Here is a 21814-nt window from a genome sequence, read left to right on the forward strand (position 1 = left end):
AGTTAAGAAATCCCATCAATGCCTTTACTTTCTCAGGAGACGAAGGAAATTTGGCATGTCCACTATATCTCTCTCCAACTTTGACAGATGCACATAGAAAGCATTCTTTCCGGTTTTATCACAGCTTGGTATGGCTCCTGCCCTATCCAAGACTGCAAGAAACTACAAAGGGTCGTGAACGAAGCCCAGTTCATCACTCAAACCAGCCTCCCATCCATTGACACGGTCTACACTTACCACTGCCTCGGAAAATCAGCCAGCATAATCAAGGACCCCACGCACCCCAGACATACTGTCTTCCTCCACCTTCCGTCAGAAAAAAGATACAAAAGTCTGAGATCACATACCAACCGACTCAAGAACAGCTTCTTCTCTGCTGCCATCAGACTTTTGAATGAACCTACCTCGCATTAAGTTCATCTTTCTCTACACCCTATCTATGACTAACACTACATCCTGCACTCCTCTATGAATGATATGCCTTGTCCGCACAGCGTGCAAGAAACAATACTTTTCACTGTATACCAATACATGTGACAATCAAATCAGTAACAGACACGACAGCTAATTTGTGCACAGAAAACTCCCAGAATCAGTATTGTGATTAGCAGATAATCTGTTCTGATGTGATAGAGGGGCAAATATTAATCAGGGCATCCATGTGGGAGCGAGAAACCCCCTAACATAGGGAGCAATGAGTGATAGACCCCAATTGTGGCCTCCAACATCGTGAATTTAAAAGATTAAATGGTGTTTTCTAGATTCTGCTATTTCTTTTTATGAAGTCAGAGAAGTTGTGGGTGAAGGGTACCTTGATCCATTAATACACCTGGGGAGGACAGATGAACTGGTTAAATGTCAAAACTCTGAAAATCTACCTTTTCAACATAAGTAATTTGGCTTTTCACTTGTTTGATTTTAGTGATACTGTAGTGAATTTGTATCTTCGGTCCATGTTAATGACCTGACACCCCAGAGACTTTTTTGGATTTCTTATTTTGGATTCTGTACTTGGTTTTCTAAAAGAAACAAATGTTTTGGTGGCCAGTTCCTGACCCCTTCAATCTCTTCTCTGGCCATGTTGAGTCTCCTCTCTTTTATACAGCCTACATGGCCTCTGTCATATCTCCCAGTAAGAAGTCTCACAACACCAGGTTAAAGTCCAACAGGTTTATTTGGTAGCAAAAGCCACTAGCTTTCGGAGCGCTGCTCCTTCGTCAGGTAAGTGGGAGTTCTCCCGCTGCCTGAGCCTCTGCTCCTGCTGCTTCACTCACTCTCAGCCGCCTCCCTCTAAGCAACTCAACTCAGGCCCAGGCTGCAAACTGGACAGCAGGCCTGCTGCCCGGTTTGCAGCCTGGGCCTGAGTTGAGTTGCTTAGAGAGAGGGAGGCGGCTGAGAGTGAGTGAAGCAGCAGAGGCTCAGGGAGCGGCAGAACTCCCATTTACCTGACGAAGGAGCAGCGCTCCGAAAGCTAGTGGCTTTTGCTACCAAATAAACCTGTTGGACTTTAACCTGGTGTTGTGAGACTTCTTACTGTGTTTACCCCAGTCCAACACCGGCAGCTCCACATCATATCTTCCAGCCCAACACAGCCTCTGCCTAATCTGACAAGGACTTGTCTTCCCAGCCACCTGTCTCCAAAGAGCTTTACATATGGAGTTACACAGATAAGTGTTGCACTGTTGCCTTTAATCTGCCTGGTGCACTGGCACTAGGGGAGGGTAAATTTGTATTATTTTGAACCATTAAATTGTTATAAATATTAACTGCATTCTTTGTTTTAATCATAGTGCTATTGCTCATTCAAAGTAAATTCTCTTGTTCAAAATAATATTTTTTTTAAGTTGTTCTTGGAATGCTGGAAGTGCTGTGTTATTATTCCACAGCTACCTTGAGAAGGTGGTGGCAAGCTGTTACGACCATGGGACTGGGTCCTTTGCAGGGAGAGACAGAATTTATAATGAAACATGGGGAAATGACAAATAATTACTTTGTCACAGAGGAAGGTACAAGAAATAACAGCAAACTGAGGGACTAGTGAGAATGAGGAGCTGAAGGAAAATATTAATAAAAGTAGTTTTGGAGAAATTAATGGGATTGAAAGTTCCTAATCCCTCTGACCTGATGATTGACATCCCAGTATGTTGAAAGAGGTGGCCTTCAAAATTCTATAGATTTTGGAACGGTGCCTGCAGATTTGAAGGTTGCAAATATCGCTCACTTTTTAAGGAAGGAGGGAGAGAAAACCAGGAACTACAGATCTGTAAACCTGGCATCAGCAGTCAGGAGAATGCTAGAATCTATTATAAAGGATGTGATAACTGGACACTTAAAAATAAAAAGGTAGGATTGGGCAGAATCAACATGAAAGTGAAATCATGTTTGACAAAACTTGTTGGAGTTTTATGAGGATGCAACTAACAGATTAAATAATGGAGAACCAGTGGATGTGGTATATTTGGGTTTTCAGAAGGCTTTTGACAAGGTCCCACACAGGAGGCCAGTAGCATAAAATTAGAGCACATGGAATATAGGTAATATTCTGGCACTGAAGGTCATTTGCAGGCTTGGAGGCTGTGACTTGTGGGGTACTGCAAGGGTCAGTGCTTGGGCCCCAAATGATCCCTATCTATATCAATGATTCAGATGTGGGGAGTAAATATTTTCAATTTTATGGATGAGACAAAACTAGGTGGGTTTGAGAGTTGAGGAAGAGGCAGAGAGGCTTCAAGTGGATTTTACAGGTTTAGTGAGTAGGCAAGAACATGGCAGATGGACTGTAATGTGGACAGGTGGGAGGGACGGAGCTGCAGAGTACTTGAATGGGGAGAGATCGGAAAGTGTTGATTTCCAAAGGGTTCTGGGTGTTCTTGTTCATTAGTCACTGAAAGCTAACATTCAAGTGCAGCAAGCAATTCAGAAGGCAAATGGTATGTTGGCTTTTATTGCCAGAGGATTTGAGTAAAGGACTAAATTGTTTCAAATGTATGGAACATTGGTTAGACCGGAGTAGTATTGTGTACAGTTTTGGTCCCCTTCCCTAAGAAAAGGGTATGCTTGTTGGCGGGCGGAATGCAACAGAAGTTTACCAGACTAATTCCTGAGATGATGGGACTGCCCTCCTGACGAGAGGTTGAACAGATTGGGCCTGCATTCTGAGTTTTGAAGGATGAGAGGTGATCTCATTCAAATTTAAATTCTTAGAGCTAGGCAGTGCGGCGTCATAAAGGTTTACAGCATGGAAACAGGCCCTTTGGCCCAACTTGTCCATGCCGCCCTTTTTTTAAACCCCTAAGCTAATCCCAATTGGCCCATATCCCTCTATACTCATCGTACCCATGTAACTATCTAAATGCTCCTTAAAAGATAAAATTGTACCTGCCTCTACTACTACCTCTGGCAGCTTGTTCCAGACACTCACCACCCTGTGTGTGAAAAAATTGCCCCTCTGGACTCTTTTTTTGTATCTCTCCCCCCTCCCTTTAAACCTATGCCCTCTAGTTTTAGACTCCCCTACCTTTGGGAAAAGATATTGACTATCTAGCTGATCTATGCCCCTCATTATTTTATAGACCTCTATAAGATCACCCCTCAGCCTCCTACGCTCCAGAGAAAAAAGTCCCAGTCTATCCAGCGCCTCATAACTCAATCCATCAAGTCCCGGTAGCATCCTAGTAAATCTTTTCTGCACTCTTTCTAGTTTAATCATATCCTTTCTATAATAGAGTGACCAGAATTGCACACAGTATTCCAAGTGTAGCCTTACCACAAGGTCTTGTACAACTTCAGCAAGACATCCCAACTCCTGTATTCAATGTTCTGACCGATGAAACCAAGCATGCTGAATGTCTTCTTCACCACTCTGTCCACCTGTGACTCCACTTTCAAGGAGCTATGAAAATGTACCCCTAGATCTCTTTGTTCTGTAACTCCCCCCAAGGCCCTACCATTAACTGAGTAAGTCCTGTCCTGGTTCAAACTACCAAAATGCATCACCTCGCATTTGTCTAAATTAAACTCCATCTGCTATTCGTCAGCCCACTGGCCCAATTGATCAAGATCCCATTGCAATTGGAGATGACTTTCTTCACTGTCCACTATGCCACCATAGAACATTACAGCACAGAACCATTTTTCTGCCTAGTCCCACTGACCTGCACCTGGACCATATACCTCCACACCCCCCTCATCCATGTACCTGTCCAAGTTTTTCTTAAATGTTAAAAGTGAGCCCGCATTCACCATTTCATCTGGCAGCTCATTCCACGCTCCCACCACTCTGTGTGAAGAAGCCCTCCTAATACTTCCTTTAAACTTTTCCCCCTTCACCCTCAACCCATGTCCTCGAGTTTTTTTTTCTCCCCTAGCCTCAGTGGAAAAAGCCTGCTTGCATTCACTCTATCTCTTCTCATCATAATTTCATACACCTCTATCAAATCTCCCCTCGTTCTTCTACGCTCCAGGGAATAAAGTCCTAACCTATTCCAACCTTTCTCTGTTACTCAGTTTCTCAAGTCCCGGCAACATCCTTGTAAACCTTCTCTGCACTCTTTCAACCTTATTAATATCCTTCCTGTAATTAGGTGACCAAAACTGCACACAATACTCTAAATTCAGCCTCACCAATGTCTTATACAACCTCACCATAACATTCCAACTCTTTTACTCAATACTTTAATTTATAAAGGCCAATGTACCAAAAGCACTCTTTACGACCCTGTCTACCTGTGACGTCACTTTTAAGGAATTATGTATCTGTATTCCCAGATCCCTCTGTTCTACTGCATTCTTCAGTGTCCTACCATTTACCTTGTAGTTCTACCTTGGTTTGTCCTTCCAAAGTGCAATACCTCACACTTGTCTGCATTAAACTCCATCTGCCATTTTTCAGCCCATTTTTCTAGATGGTCCAAATCCCTCTGCAAGCTTTGAAAACCTTCCTCACTGTCCACTACACCTCCAATCTTTATATCATCAGCAAATTTGCTAATCCAATTTACCACATTATCATCCAGATCATTGATATAGATGACAAACAACAATGGACCCAGCACTGATCCCTGTGGCACACCACTAGTAAGAAGTCTCACAACACCAGGTTAAAGTCCAACAGGTATATTTGGTAGAAAATACCATAAGCTTTCGGAGCACTGCTCCTTCGTCAGATGGAGTGGAAATGTGCTCACATTTCCACTCTATCTGACGAAGGAGCAGTGCTCCGAAAGCTTATGGTATTTGCTACCAAATAAACCTGTTGGACTTTAACCTGGTGTTTTGAGACTTCTTACTGTGTTTACCCCAGTCCAACGCCGGCATCTCCACATCATGCACACCACTAGTCACAGGCCTCCACTCAGAGAAGCAATCCTCCACTACCACTCTCTGGCTTCTTCCATTGAGCCAGTGTCTAATCCAATTTACTAGCTTTCCATGTATACCTAGCGACTGAACCTTCCTAACTAACCTCCCATGCAGGACCTTGTCGAAGGCCTTACTGAAGTCCATGTAGACAACAACCACTGCCTTCCCTTCATCCACTTTCCTGGTAACCTCCTTGAAAAACAGATTGGTTAAACATGACCTACCACGCACAAAGCCATGTTGACTCTCCCTAATAAGTCCCTGTCTATCCAAATATTTGTAGATCCTATCTCTTCGGACTCCTTCCAATACTTTACCTACTACTGACGTCAAACTTACCAGCCTATAATTTCTCGCATTACTTTTTGGGCCTTTTTTTAAACAACGGAACAACATGAGCTATCCTCCAATCATCTGGCACCTCACCCGTGGATACCGACAGTTTAAATATATCTGCCAGGGCCCCTGCAATTTCAACACTAGTCTCCTTCAAGGTCCGAGGGAAGACCCTGTCCGGTCCCTGGGGATTTATCTACACTGATTTGCCTCAAGACAGCAAGCACCACCTCCCCTTTAATCTGTATCGGTTCCATGACCTCCCTACTTGTTTGCCTTATTTCCATAGACTCCATGCCAGTTTCCTTAGTAAACACGGATGCAAAAAACCCATTTAATATCTCCCCCATTTCTTTTGGTTCCATACATAGCCGACACTCTGATCTTCAAGAGGACCAATTTTATCCCTTGCTATCCTTTTGCTCTTAATATACCTGTAGAAGCTCTTAGGATTATCCTTCACCTTGTCTGCCAAAGCAACCTCATGTCGTCTTTTAGCCCTCCTGATTTCTTAAGTAGTTTCTTGCACTTTTTATACTCCAGCATCTTATTTGCTCCCTGTCATACATCTCTCTCTCCTTTTTTTATCAGAGTTCCAATATCCCTCGAGAACCAAGGTTCCTTATTCTTATTCACTTTGCCTTTAATCCTGACAGGAACATACAAACTCTGCACTCAAATTTCTCCTTTGAAGGCCTCCCACTTACCAATCACATCCTTGCCAGAGAACAGCCTGTCCCAATCCACGCTTTTTAGATCCTTTCTCATTTCTTCAAATTTGGCCTTTTTCCAGTTTAGAACCTCAATCCGAGGACCAGATCTATCTTTATCCATGATCAAGTTGAAACTAATGGCGTTATGATCACTGGAACCAAAGTGTTCCCCTACACACACTTCCGTCACTTAGAACCATAGAAAATTACAGCTCAGAAACAGGCCTTTTGGCCCTTCTTGTCTGTGCCGAACCATTTTTTGCCTACTCCCACTGACCTGCACCTGAACTTGTCCTAACTCGTTTCCTAATAGGAGATCTAATATTGCATCCTCTCTAGTTGATACCTCTATATATTGATTTAGAAAATTTTCCTGAACACATTTTACAAACTCTAACCCATCTAGACTTTAACAGTATGGGAGTCCCAATCCATATGTGGAAAATTAAAATCCTCTACTACCACAACTTTGTTTCCTGCAGTTGTCTGCTATCTCTCTGCAGATTTGCTCCTCCAATTCTCGCTGACTATTGGGTGGTCTATAATACACCCCCATTAATGTGGTCATACCTTTCCTGTTTCTCAGCTCCACCCATATGGCCTCGGTAGACAAGCTCCCTAATCTGTCCTGCCTGAGCACTGCTGTAACATTTTCCCTGACTAGCAATGCCACCCCCCCACCCTTCATCCCTCTGCCTCTATCACGTCTGAAACATCGGAATCCTGGAACATTGAGCTGCCAGTCCTGCCCCTCCTGTAGCCAAGTTTCACTAATGGTTATAATGTCATAATTCCATGTGTCAATCCACGCCCTCAGCTCGTCTGCCCTCCCCACAATACTCCTGGCATTGAAATAGACACCTCAGAAGATTATTACCACCACACACAACCCTTCTATTTGTGATTTTGCATGAACTATTAACATCATTTATTTTCACCCCCGCTCCACTATCTGCTCTGGCACTCTGGCTCCCATCCCCCTGCAAATCTAGCTTAAACCCTCCCCAATAACATTAGCAAACCTTCTTGTCTGTGCCGAACCATTTTTTACAAGGATGTTGCCTGGATTGAGTGGCATGCCTTATGAGGATAGGCTGAGGGAGCTCGGTCTTTTCTCCTTGGAGAGACTAAGGATGAGAGGAGACCTAATAGAGGTGTATAAGATGTTGAGGGGCATAGATCGGGTGGACTCTCGGAGGCTTTTTCCCAGGGTGGAAATGTCTGCTACGAGAGGACACAGGTTTAAGGTGCTGGGGGGTAGGTACAGGGGAGATGTTAGGGGTAAGTTTTTCACAGAGGGTGGTGGACGAGTGGAATCGGCTGCCGTCAGTGGTGGTGGAGGCGAACTCAATAGGGTCTTTTAAGAGACTCCTGGATGAGTACATGGAGCTTAATAGGATGGAGGGTTATAGGTAGGTCTAGAAGGTAGGGATGTGTTCGGCACAACTTGTGGGCCGAAGGGCCTGTTTGTGCTGTAGTGTTTCTATGACTATCGATTCAAATATCTCTGCTAGGGGACCCGCAATTTTCTCCCTAGCCTCCCACAATGTCCTGGGATATACCTCATCATGTCCTGCAGATTTATCTACCTTGATGCACTTTAAGACTTCCAGCACCACCACCTCTGTAATATGTACACTCCTCAAGACATCACTATTTATTTCCCCAAGTTCCCTAACATCCATGCTTTTCTCAACAGTAAATACTGATGAGAAATATTCATTTAGGCCCTTACCCATCTCTTGTGGATCCGCACATAGATGAACTTGTTGATCCTGAAGAGGCCCTACTCTCTCCCTTGTTACTCTTTTGTAGATGCAGAAAGCATGTTTCCTCTGGCTGTGGAATCTCGAATGGGGGGTTGGGGGGAGATACAGTCTTGGAGTAAGAGGCAATTAATTTAGGACTGAGATGGGGAATTCCTTTACTTGAGGATGATAAATTCTCAACCTCACAGGGTTTTGCAAGCTTAGTCATTGAATATATTCAAGGTGGCGATAGATCTCTTGATACTAATCACATCCAGGGATAAGGGGATAGCGCAGGAAAAAGCCCGAGGGGCTTAATACTGTGTGCAGACTCCACACATAGTCACCCAAGGCCAGAATCGAATGGCCTACTGCTTTTCTGTTCCTACGTTCTTGTAGACGAGACCAGTCTGGCACGTTAGGCAACCTCAACCTCTCTGCAGGACATTGGTGAACCGGTTGAGTTTGTACATTAACCAGATAGCTTTATGCTTGTTTTTTTTTTGGTGCCAACTCGAGCTTCATTGAATTCATTTTTGTCAGGTGCTGTCCTGAATTCTGCCTTTTGTCCATTCCAATTTGATGTTTCTAGTTTTTAAAAATTTGTAGCATTGAATTTAATGTTTAAAATAATATGGATTTTAATATTCAATGGATTGATGGGCCTGGCTTAGGAATTTGAGTTGCATCTGCAGTTTGCCAGCCATTTTCAGGTTGGCAAACTCGAACTAGTGGTGTGCCACAGGGATCAGTGCTGGGGCCTCAACTATTTGGAATCTATATCAATAACTAGGATTGAGGGACTAAATGTATGGTAGCTGAATTTTCTGATGACAAAGATAGGAAGGAAAGGTATCAGGGTCTACAAAGAAGAAAAAATGAGTTGAATAGGCACAAATATTGGCATATGGAGTAATGTGGGAAATTGTGAACTTATCCACTTTGGCAGCAAGAATAGAAAAGCAGTATACGATTTAAATAGAGATTGCTTAACTTTGGTACAGAATAATCAGGATGTCCATGAATCTCCAGAAGTTAGTAGGCAGGTACAGCAAGTAATTGGGAAAGCAAGTGGAACATTGACATTTATTATTCTGATTTGAAAAAGAAAAATGATTGCACGAGAAGCAGTTCAGAGAAGGTTTACTCAACTCCACATCCTGGGATGAAATACTTGTCGTATGAAAGGTTGAAGAGTTTGGGCCTATATGTATTGGGATTTAGAAGAATGAAGCGTAGGATCTTGAGGTGATTTGACAGGATGCATTACAGCAGGATGTTTCCTCTTGTGGATGAGAGTAGAACTAGTGGACACAATTTAACATATAACAAGGGGCCGAATGGCAGTAATAGGCCATTCGGCCCCTTGAACCTGCTCTGCCATTCAATAAGATCAGGGCCAATCTGAATGTGGTCTCAACTCCACATTTTGTCTACTCCTGAAAACCTTTGACTCCCCTTTTGGTCAAGTATTTATCTACCTCTGCCTTAAATATTCATTGCCCCTGCCTCTACTGCTTTCTGGGAAAAAGCTCCAAAGATTCACAACAAAGAAAGCTGTTCTCATCTGTCATAGATGGAAAATGTTATTTTTAAACCGCATCTCCTTGTTCTTGTCTCTCCCACAAGAGGAAACATCCTTGCAATATCCACCCTACAAAGTCCCCTCAAGATCTTGGGCTTTGGTAAGATCACTTGTTAATCTTAACTTCAGTGGATGCAGGCCCAGTCTGTCCAACATATTTCCATGCAAGGTTAACCCTCCGTCTCCCCAATCCCAGGTATCAGTTGAGTGAATCTTCTCTGAGCTCCTTTAAATAAGACCAAAATTGTGCACAAATCTCTGGTCTCATCAGCTGTGCCACTGTGACAAAAGATTCCTGCTTTTATATTACGTTCCTCTTGCAATAAACAACAATATTCCATTTACCTCCCTAATCACATGCTGTACCTACATACTAACATTTCCTCATTCATATACCAAGATACCCAGTATCTTTCTGTCTGCAGTTGCACCCTATTTAAATAATATGCTGCTTTTTTATTTTTCTTGTCAAAATTCAAATTTTTCCACATTATCCTCCCATTTGCAAATTTTTTTCCCCCACTGGCTTAACCTATCTACGTCGCTTTGCAAACTGCTTATGTCCGATGAACATGCGAAATAGCAGAAGTAAGCCTTTCATCCCTTGAGCCTGCTCCGCCATTGGTTTAAGATCATGGCTGATCTGTGTTTATCAAATTTCACGTTCCCATCTATCCCCAATAACTTTGATTCTCGATAGGCAATGGAATCAATCTACCTCTGCCTTCAAAACATTCAATGACTCCCACCTCCACTGCCTGTTCCAAAGTTGCACAACCCTCAGGAAAAAATGTCTCTCATCACTGTCCTAAAAGGGTGAACACAGTAAGAAGTCTCACAACACCAGGTTAAAGTCCAACAGGTTTATTTGGTAGCAACTACAATAAGCTTTTGGAGCGCTGCTCCTTCGTCAGATGGAGTGGAAATGTGCTCTCAAACAGTGCACAGAATCACAGAAATCAAGTTACAGAATACTAATTAGAATGCGAATCCCTACAGCCAGCCAGGTCTTAAAGGATCTTAAAGGTCTTGCAGAATCTCACTAGCTGCTCTGTCTGGAGACAATACACATCTCTTTAACCTGTGTTTAATGCTCCCTCCACCACATTGTACCTTTAAGACCTGGCTGGCTGTAGGCATTCGCATTCTAATTAGTATTCTGTAACTTGATTTCTGTGATTCTGTGCGCTGTTTGAGACCACATTTCCACTCCATCTGACGAAGAAGCAGCGCTCCGAAGGCTTATGGTATTTGCTACCAAATAAACCTGTTGGACTTTAACCTGGTGTTGTGAGACTTCTCACTGTGTTCACCCCAGTCCAACGCCGGCATCTCCACATCATGGCTAAAAGGGTGAGCCAGTATTTTAAGTACAGTGATCCCTAGTTCTGGACTCACACGCAACAGCAAACATCCTTTCCATGTCCACCTTGTCAAAACCATTCAGGATCTCGGATATTTCAATCGAGCTCCTCTTCTTTAAACTCCAGTGGAAACAAGTCCAGTCTGTCCAACCTTTCCTCAAGGCAATCTGCTCATTCCAGATATCAAACCTCCTCTAAAATGCTTCCAAAGCAACTACATCCTTCCTTAAATAAGGAGACCAAAATTGCATACAGTATTCAAGATGTGGTCTGCATAACACCCTTTTATGTTCCATTCCTCTTGTAGAAATGAATAGCATTCTTTTAACTTAATTATTTGCTCTACCTACATACTAGTTTTTTGTGACCCATGCATCAGAACTCCTAGCTCCCTCCGAATTCTGAAGTTGCTCTCCATTTAACTAATACGCTTATTCTTCCAGCCAAAATGAGCAACTTCACATTTTCACACATATACACCGTCTGCTAGATTATTGCCCACTGACAACCAATATACCATGCTAATATGTAACCACCTACACCATGAGCTCTTATTTTACGTAGTTATGTTTGATGTGGCATCTTATAAAATACCTTCTGGCGGTCCATGTGTAGCAGGTCACAGGTTCCCCTTTATTTGCGTTGCTTGTTATTTCCTCAAAGAACTCCAGTAAATTAGTCAAACATTTCCCTTTCAAGAAACCATGTTGATTGCTTTAATAAGCAATCTTCCTTTTAAGGTGAAGATGGGGAGAATTATTTTCCATGAGAGTTGTTTGTGGAATTCTCTTCTCTTGCAAGTAGTGCAGGTTGGGTTCCTGAATTTATTCAAGGCTGAGTTAAATTTTTGATAGACAAGGGAATTGAGGGTTATGGAGTTGAGACCACAACCAGATTGGCTCGTATAATTTCAAATGGCAGAGCAAGCTCAGGGGGCCAAATGGCCGCCTGCTGCTCCTAATTCCTGTGTTTCAATGCATCAGTTATTGAAGCTTTGCTGTAGATTGATTAAAACGTGTGGTAATGTTTGAACTCAGCTTGGGTCAAGAACATTACCAACTGAACCAACCTGGTATGGAACTCTCAGTATAGTGAGTGACTTTACCGGCATTGTGTTTGGAACAGTTTCATAACAAATTTTCTCAATGCTTTTCATTGTTACCATTTCTTATCGAGTACATTTCATGCAATGTGGCATTGTTTATTTGTGTCTTTAGATGTTCGACAGGGATTAATTGGTGTGGGTTTGATAAATGTGGAAGACCGTTCAGGATTACTCACACTGGATAAAGGTAAAAATGTATTAAAATTTAAACTGATTATTGCTGGTATTTTTGTAATTTGGGTTCCCATGTCTAACCATATGATGAATCAATTTCAGATTATAATAATATTGGGAAATTCCTGAATCGAATCCTTGGTATGGAGGTACACCAGCAGAACGCACTCTTCCAGTATTTTTCAGACACTTTAAGTGCTGTAATTCAGAATGCTAAGAAGAATGGAAGATACGATATGGGCATTTTAGGCAAGTCTTTGGTTTTCTACTGCCCTAATGTGAAGTTTATTACACAACAGTTGCTGATTTGCTTTTGTTTTCGACAGATCTGGGTTCAGGGGATGAGAAGGTGAAGAAACTAGAAGCGAAGAAATTCTTAACTCCAGGGTATTCTGTATCAGGACATGTTGAAATTTACACTGTAAGTGCCTGACCATTCAGTATGGTGATTTGTTTTTTGCATTTTCTGTTGCTTTCCTTCCCACAACCCTAGGGATGTTGCCCTCACCTGAGTTCCCATTCCCCAAGTCTTCAAATGTTGTGCTAAAGTATAAATGGAGCTAGGTCCAGTCCTCATCCAAGGCCTATGTGCATGCTGCCAAAGAGCAAGACTTGAACTAACTCTCCCTCCCACCTCTGCACTGTTGAAGCTGTTATTCTTTTGATGCCGTGGAAGTTACTATTGACCAAGAGTCGGGAGCAGGTCGGGGCTGGGAATTCTGTCACGAGTATCTCACCACCTGTCCACCGTCTACAAAGCACGTGCCTGGAGTCTGATAGAACTCTCCACTTGCCTGGATATATGAAGCTCCGACAACACTTAAGCTTGCAATCATCCCGGACAAAGCAACTTGCTTGATTGACATTCCATCCACCACCTTAAATGTTCACCCCCTCCACCACCAATGTACCAGTGTGTACCATCTACAAGATGCACTGCAGCAGCTCACCAAGGTTGCTTTGTCAGCACCTTCCAAATCCAAGACCTCGACCACCCAGAAGGACAAGAGCAGCAGATGCATGGGAACACCACATCATGCAAATTCCTTTCCAGATTGCACATCATCCTGACTTGGAACTATATTGCTATTCCTTCAGTGTAATTAGGTCAAAATCCTAGAACTCCCTCCCAATCAGTACTGTGAACTTCCCTGCACCGCATGGACTGCAGTGGTTCAAAAAGGCGGCTCTTCTGAAGGACTATTACAGATGGACAACAAATGCTAGCCTAACCAGTGATACCCATGTACTGTGAAAAATAAACAAAAAGCTGGAGACCAGTACAGACCAGGGATTGAACTCAAAAGCATACTAAATCTTCATAAATAAAAGCAAAGTACTGCAGATGCTGGAACCTGAAACCAAAAGAAAAAATGCTGAAAAATCTCAGCAGGTCTGGCAGCATCTGTAAGGAGAGAAAAGAGCTGATGTTTCGAGTCCAGATGACCTTTGACATCTCCTTACAGATGCTGCCAGACCTGCTGAGATTTTCCAACATTTTCTCTCAATCTTCATAGCTATATACTAGTTGCTCCAAATGGGAATTTTTTTTCATTCATTCGTGGGACATGGGTGTCGCTGGCTGGGCCAGCATTTTATTGCCCATCCGAATGCCGAAGGCAGTTGAGTCTCAACCATGTTGCTGTGGCTCTGGAATCACATGTAGGCCAGACTAGGTAAGGATGACTGATTTTCTTCCCTAGAGGGCATTAGTGAACCAGATGGGTTTTTCCAACAATCGACAATGGTTTCGTGGTCATCAATACATTCTTAATTCCAGATATTTTTATATTGAATTCAAATTCCACCATCTCCTGTGGCAGGATTCAAACCCAGGTACCCTGAGTTTCTGGACTAATAGTCTAGCGATAATACCCACTAGGCCATCTCCTCCAAAAAATACCCAATCCCAAACAGCACAGTCAATAGACAGTTACAAAAAAAATACAAGTACCTCAACGCAGTAAACGTTGAAATGTCTAAATTGTTTTGTGGTAAATCAAGTTGTATGCTTAACGTTTTGCTTTATGGATTATCAATGTCTATTTTAATTCGGTATTGATTTTTGTAGATAAGTGTTGAAAGAGGGATGTCCTGGGAAGAAGCTACAAAGATTTGGGCAGAACAAATGGGAACAGATGACGGCTTCTATTTGTCAATGCAGGTAAACAAGGAGAGAGAAATTAACTCTTCATAGAATCCTACAGTGCAGAAGGAGGCCATTTGGCCCATTGAGTCTACACCGACCACAATCCCACCTAGGCCCTATCCCCATAACCCCATGCATTTACCCTAGCTAGTCCCCCTGACACTAAGGAGAAATTTAGTATGGTCAGTCCATCGAACCTGCACATCTTTGGACTGTGGGAGGAAACTTGAAACCCACACAGACACGGGGAGAATGTGCAAGCTCCACACAGATTGTTGCTGTCACCAAGATTACATGGTAGTAAAATGTGATCCTTTGAATCCCAGTGATATAGAATGATAGTTATCCTTTAGTAAATTGGAATTGATGAAATAACACTGCACGTGATGTGGTTTAGTTTGCTGTGTCTGCCTGTTCCCAGTCCTCTGCTCTGCGATTGTGTATTGGATTGTGCAGCAGTAGAAATAGAGAACGCTTGGCAATAACCAAGCAGTAAGTGTAACCTATGTAGTGTTTGCAATACTGAAAAATGTTCAAGCCTTTGAGTTGATGGAGATTTGAGGTTCAGTCGTTGTTACCCATGCTTGGTCTGAGTTTGAAGTGAACTGCATTTCTGAGGATCTGGAATGTATAATGTGAAATATGGTCATAGAGTGCGGCGTTGGTGAGGTCTGCTGTTTTGTTAGCAACCTAACAACTGAAGAATACAACATGGAAATTGCAAAGTACTGCAGATGCTGGCTAATGAATCAAATAGGTTTTCGCAGGTATCACAGCTGCAGGAGAAAAAATTAACTGGTTTCAATTATACCTTTTTGAAAACCGAAAAGAGGGCTGCAGCCAAAATGTAAAATGATCCATTCACTGACTTATCGGTGATGTATTTTCAGTATTTCTTTTGTGAAACAGCAAGGAGATTTTCTTTTGTTCCCAAAGATAAAGAATTTCCTTGAACATAAAATGTCTCAAATTACATTTCACATAGGAGCGAACACACTGAACTATATTAAGAGAATTGAGAAAGGTGATTGATAGCAAAATCAAGGCAGGGAGAGAAGTAACAGGTTTGAGTGGAGGGGGTTGAGTTTGAACCTTGAATCTTTTCATTTTAATGCAAGAATTTTTTGCAATTCTGGTTTTCTAAATAGCTAGAGCAGAATCTGAATGAGATTTGAAAACATTCATCGTATTCATTTGATTAGAGCATTTCATTTCCATTCTAACACCTGCTAAGTATTTCTAGTATTTTATTTCTTTAGTTGATGCTTCCCTGATCCACAACACAATGCTCCAGAATATACAGAAACCTAACACCACCATGGCACCTTCCCATGCAATCACAGAAGGTTTAACACCTGTTCCTTTACCTCTTCCATGCTTATCATCAAAGGTCCAAAACACACATTCCAGGTTAAGCAGTGTTTCACTTGCACCTCTTTCAATTTGGTCTATTGCATTCGCTGCTCCCAATGTGGTCGTCTCTATATCGGAGAGACCAAGCGTAGACTGGTGATCACTTTGCTGAGCACCTTCACTCTGTGCGCAATCTGGATCCTGACCTTCCTATTGCTTGCCATTTTAACACACGATCCTGCTCCTATGCCCACATGGCTGTCCTTGGCCTGCTGCAATGTTGCAGTGAAGCTCAACGCAAAGTGGAGGAACAGCATCTCATCTTCCGGCTGGGCGTTTTACAGCCTTCCGGGCTCAACATCGAATTCAGCAACTTCAGGTGATTAGTTCCACCCCACCTTGACCCTTTGTTTTCAGTTTATTTAATTTTTACTGTCCTCTACCTTTTATTTATTTCTTGTCGTTCTTCATTTTTCTTTCGCCCTCCCCTCCCCCACTATTTCCCCTACGTGATCCCCTTTTACTTACCTTTTCTCCACCTTTGCTTCCCCTTTTTCACCCCCTTTTTCTAATTTTACCTTTCCTACCCATTCCCTCCTCCCCTCCCCCCACATCTTCATCGGTCACACCTTACCCTCTGATTTTAGTTTCTCCTGCCGTTTGGCCATTCACACCCCTTCTCTCTCTGGGTTGCCATTAGCAGCCCTTTACCCTGGTTTCTGTGGCTATGAATCATCATTCATTCCCTCACCCTGCAGTATAAATATCTCCCACTTTCTATGCCTTTTAACTTTGACAAAGGGTCATCTGGATTCGACGTCAGCCCTTTTCTCTCCTCACAGATGCTGCCAGACCTGCTGAGATTTTCCAGCATTTTCTTTTTTGGTTTCAGAAACCTAGTTCATTTGGAGAAAAGTCATTGCCCTGGCACTGGTTAATTTTCTCATTTAACTATTTGAAATTCTGACTCTCTTGTGCCAAGCATTCATTAAAAACTACTTACAAGAATATTTGGAAAAGTTTGTTTTCTCATGGGCCATAGGAGTTTAGTTAACCAAAGCAGTTAGGAAAGCAGAATGACATGTTTTACATAGTATTTGCTGCTTTGCTCAGTCCCACCTTTAGCTGGAAGAGGATCTAGTTGCAGACTTTGAAAATAATGCTGACTGAAACTGGGATTTTTCTAAGATACATTCTGTTGTGGGAATGCTGCATCTCTAGCAAGGAGATTGAATTTTGGTCAAAGAGTCAAATAACTTGAAGCAGAAACTGAAATTGAAATCCATGAATTGGAGCCTGCTGCTCCACAGAATAAGTTGAGCTTCTGTGCATGCCCTGACCACTTGAATATTATTCTTAATTTGCAGCACACTGATTTAATAGATCTTGAGCTGTACTGGAATTATTCAGATTTTGTACCGAGAATGGAAAGAGGAAGACTAGGAGTCCCATCCATGTTCACTGGTGGGTGATGAATTCTCCATCAGCAAACTCCTGTGATGCTGACCGGGGGAGTTGCTAAACAACTGTCACCAAATTGAGGAAACACCTCAGAGCTTTCCTCCTGAACTCTGAAAAGTTTAAGCAAGTTCCAAGAGATCACTGTTACCTTTGAAGTCGCATAGAATGTATTTAACAAATCCTTGCTGCTCTAGTTTTGTCAGGTGTTTGTGGGCCCAGAAAGGACCAGATTTTATCATTGCAGATTCTCTTCAGAATTGGCCTTTTGAGTTCTGGATCCGTAATTTGACAGTGCCTGGTCATATGAAAACACTGGTGCTTCTCGGGTTTATAAAAAGTGTCTGGTACAAAAAGCAACTGGAGAAAAGATGGTTATTTTTTGGTGAGAGAGCTGATGGGCAGTATGACCTGTATCATGGGTCACTGCATTACTCAGTTTTGCATTCCTAGAATGTAAATTTATTTTGGTTAAAAACATCAATTTGAAAATAAATAGAGGGAGGATTGTGAAATATACTGGAGACAAAACATTACAGGCTTTAAACCCTGTGTCGTCGCCTTGTGCACCTTCCAAGGGTCAACTAGGTGGCTTCACGAGTTTGTTCAAGTAATTAAAACAACGTAGAATTTTGCAAAACTGTTGAAAGCTGAATGCAATCAGGCCACTATACAGCATCTGCTTCAAATAACCATCAAGCTGGTTTGATTTGCACTTTGCTCTCATTACTTGTTAAAGGTGAGCTGGGTGCTAGTAAGTTAAATTTATTATCTGGACAGTGATTCTGTGAATGCATGTGACATTCATAGCAAAACATATAAATTGACAGCACAAGTTGAAATAAATATGTATGATCTGTTAACCATTACAGCGACATGGCTGTAGGATGACAAAGACTGGGACCTGAATATTCAGCATCATACACCCTTTAGGAAGACAGAAAACAAGAAAAAGGTGGAGTGAAAGCTCTGTTAATTAACGATTACATTGGTTCAATAGAAAGAGATTAGCTTAATTCTGGAGATCAAGATGTAGAATCAGTTTGGGTAAAGCTGAGAAATGGTAAATCTAAGAAGTCACTTGTGGGAGTGGTTTTTAGGCCCCCTAACAGTAAACACAGGATGGGGTATACAGGAAGAAATAATGAGGGCTTGTGAAAAAAGTATGGTGATAATCATGAATGATAATCTCTGTATAGATTGGATAAATCAAAATGACAATGGTAGCCTGGATGATGAGTTCATTGTGTTTTGGGGACAGATTTGGAGCAAGCTATCCGAGATCTGGTAATGTACAATGCGACAGGATTAATTAAAGACCTCAGTGAGGTGTCCCCTAGGTACCAGTGATCGTATAATTGAATTTTACATTGTTTGAGGGAGACTAGAGTTTTAAACTTAAATAAGGCAATTATGAGGGCATGAAAACACAGCTGGTTCTGGTATCCAGGAAATTGGGTTAAGGGATAGGTCAGCCATGATCTGGTGGCAACAATTTCAGAGTGCTCAAAAGATGCATTCCAATGAGAAGGAAAGACTCGAGGGAAGAATATACCATCTGTGGCTAACTGAAGAAGTTACAGATATTGTGGCATCAAATTGAAACAGTATATAATTTTGCAACGGTGGGAAGCAGGTCAGAAGATTGGACAGAATATAAATAACAGCAATGAATGACAAAGATTGAGGGAGAAATTAGATATGGGAGAAAACTCGCTAGAAATATTAAGAGTTTCTACAGGTCAAAGGAAAAATAGGGAGTGTTGGTCCTCTGGATTAGTGAGAATGAATAATGGAAAAGGAAATATTGGATAAATTGAACAGCTATTTTGCATCTGTCTTTACTGTAGTGGATACAAATAACATCCCAGAGGAGGTGAAGGGGAGGCAGGATATAAATTGCTTTGAAAATACTAACTGCATGGTCGCTAAATTTGCTGATGACACCAAGATATGTAGGAAAGTAAGTTGTGAAAAGGACTTGAGTCTGCAAACACACATGGAATCGTAGCAAAATTACAGCACAGAAGGAGGCTATTCGGCCCATCTTGTCTGTGCCAGCCCGAGAGTACCCACAGACTATTTCCTCAGGTGGATGGAGCTATTACAAGGGGGCATAACTATAGGCCCCATGGTGGGAGATATAGGAAGGATGTCCGAGGTAGGTTCTTTACGCAGAGAGTGGTTGGGGTGTGGAATGGACTGCTTGCAGTGCTAGTGGAGTCAGACACTTTAGGAACATTTAAGCGGTTATTGGATAGGCACATGGAGCACACCAGGATGATAGGGAGTGGGATAGCTTGATCTTGGTTTCAGATAAAGCTCGGCACAACATTGTGGGCCGAAGGGCCTGTTCCGTGCTGTCCTGTTCTATGTTCTATGCCCTTTCTAAACCCACCTTCCTGCACTCGGCCCATCACCCTGTAGCTTCCAGCACTCACGATGCAGGTCCAGGTACTCTTTAAGAATTTAGGGTCCCTGCCTCCTCCTCCAATTTGAGCAGTGAATTCCACACACCCATCATCCTATGCGTAAAAAAATATTCTGCCTCATGTCCCAAGTACACCTGCAGCCACCTATCTTGAATCTATGTCCCCTCATTTTAGAAATTCTCCTCCAAGGGAAACAATTTTATCTTGTCCATTCTATCTCTTCCCCCTCATAATTTTATACCCTTCGGCCTTCCTTGTTCCAAGAAAAATAACCCCAACCTATCCAAACTTTCCTCATAGCTACACTTTTCTAGCCCTGTTTATTCTCATAAACTTCTTTGCGCACTCTCCAGAGCAATTACGTCCTTCCTGAATTGTGGTGACCAGAACTGCACACAATACTCCAGTTGTGGCCTCACCAGTGCTTTATAAAGTTCCAACATTATACCCTTACTTTTGTATTCTATACTTCTGCTCATGGAGACCATTCCAGATACCTTCTTTACGGCCTTGTCTACTTAAACTGCTGCCTTTAGGAGCCTGTGTACGTGTATGCCAAGATCTCACGTCATCTGCTGTTAGTACATTCGTATTTATTGTGCATGCCCTTTAACTGTTCTCCCGAAATGCATTACCTCACACTTGTGTTAAAATCTAAGTGTGATGGAAACCACTTTACCGCCCACTCCACCAACCCATCGATATTATTTTGGAGATTATAGCTAGTTATCCTCAGCTCAATACCTACCCAACCAATCTTTGTGTGGTCTGCAAATTTTCCAATCGTGTCCCCCATGTTACCCAAATTGTTAATATATAACACAGCAAGGGTCCCAACACAACCCTGTGGAACACCACTTGAAACAACTTTCCATTCGCGAGAGCATCCAACAACCATTATCTTTTGTTTCCTGTTACTAAGCCAACTTTTGATCCAGTTTGTCGCGTTACCCTGCATCCAATGGGCTTTTGTGTTGTTGACCAAACTGCCATGTGGGACCTTGTCAAACGCCTTGCTAAAATCCATGTATGCACATCCACCACTACTTTCATCAACCCTCGTCACTTCCTCAAACAATTCAATCACGTTTGTGAGGCAAGACCTTCCTTTAGCAAATCCATGCTGACCATTCCTGGCAGGTCCATGCCTTTCCATGTGACAGTTAATCCTATTTCTCAAGATTGATTCTACTAATTTGCCCACCACCGGTGTAAGACTAACTGGTCTATAATTGTTTGACATTTCCTTCAATCCCTTTTTAAACAAGGAAACTGTGTTTGCATTTCTCCAGTACCTCCCCTGTATCCAGTCAGAGTTGGAAAATCATTCGCACAGCATCTCTATCTTCTCCCTGACCACATTCAGCAGTCTTGGAATCGATCCATCTGGCCCTGATGACTTATCAGGATTCTTTCAAGGATTCCAACCCTTCGAATATTTCCTCTCTTTATGATTATCCCGTCCAATATCTCTCTTCCTCCCAGACTACTAACTCTGCATCATTCCTTTCGTTTCTAAACACAGAGACAAAATATTCATTTGAAACCCTTCCCACAGCCTATGTGTCTACACACAAGTTCCCTTCATCACTGATAGATCCCACTTTTTCCTTGATTAACCTTTTACCGTTAATACATTGGTAAAACATCTTAGGATTTTCTTTAACTTGCTAATCTTTTTTCATGCTCTCTTTGATTTCCTTATTTCCTTTTTTTACTTTGTCCCTGCACTTCCTATATTCATCGGATAAGTGAGTGAGCAAATATTTTGCAGATGGTGTATAATGTAGGAAAATGTGAACTTCTCCACTTTGGCAGGAAGAATAGAAAAACAGCATAATATTCAAATAGAGATATTGTGGAACTCTTAAGGTATGGAGTGACCGGAGTGTCCTAGTACATTAAGTACTTAATTTGTTTCTGAAAAAGTATGGCGCTCAAATTTTTGGATAAGATTCTTGAATTAATACAGAATTTTTGTAAAGGCCATTAAATATTTTGTTGCATTTTCAAACATTGAAATGGAGTGGTCCATC

The 21814-nt window shown here is 42.1% G+C and overlaps 1 protein-coding gene across 4 annotated transcripts in view; it reads left to right on the top strand.

Annotated features, from left to right (window-relative positions):
* sbno1 (strawberry notch homolog 1 (Drosophila)) overlaps positions 1-21814 on the top strand; it is a 127957-nt gene that overhangs the window by 86739 nt on the left and 19404 nt on the right. For all 4 annotated transcript variants that reach the window (XM_078227107.1, XM_078227108.1, XM_078227105.1 and 1 more), the window contains 4 exons: positions 12325-12399; positions 12489-12635; positions 12713-12807; positions 14458-14550. In XM_078227107.1, coding sequence (XP_078083233.1) covers positions 12325-12399; positions 12489-12635; positions 12713-12807; positions 14458-14550 — 410 coding nt within the window. The remainder of the gene's footprint in view (positions 1-12324; positions 12400-12488; positions 12636-12712; positions 12808-14457; positions 14551-21814) is intronic.

Source organism: Mustelus asterias, chromosome 13 (assembly GCF_964213995.1).
Source record: "Mustelus asterias chromosome 13, sMusAst1.hap1.1, whole genome shotgun sequence".
NCBI lineage: Eukaryota > Metazoa > Chordata > Chondrichthyes > Carcharhiniformes > Triakidae > Mustelus > Mustelus asterias.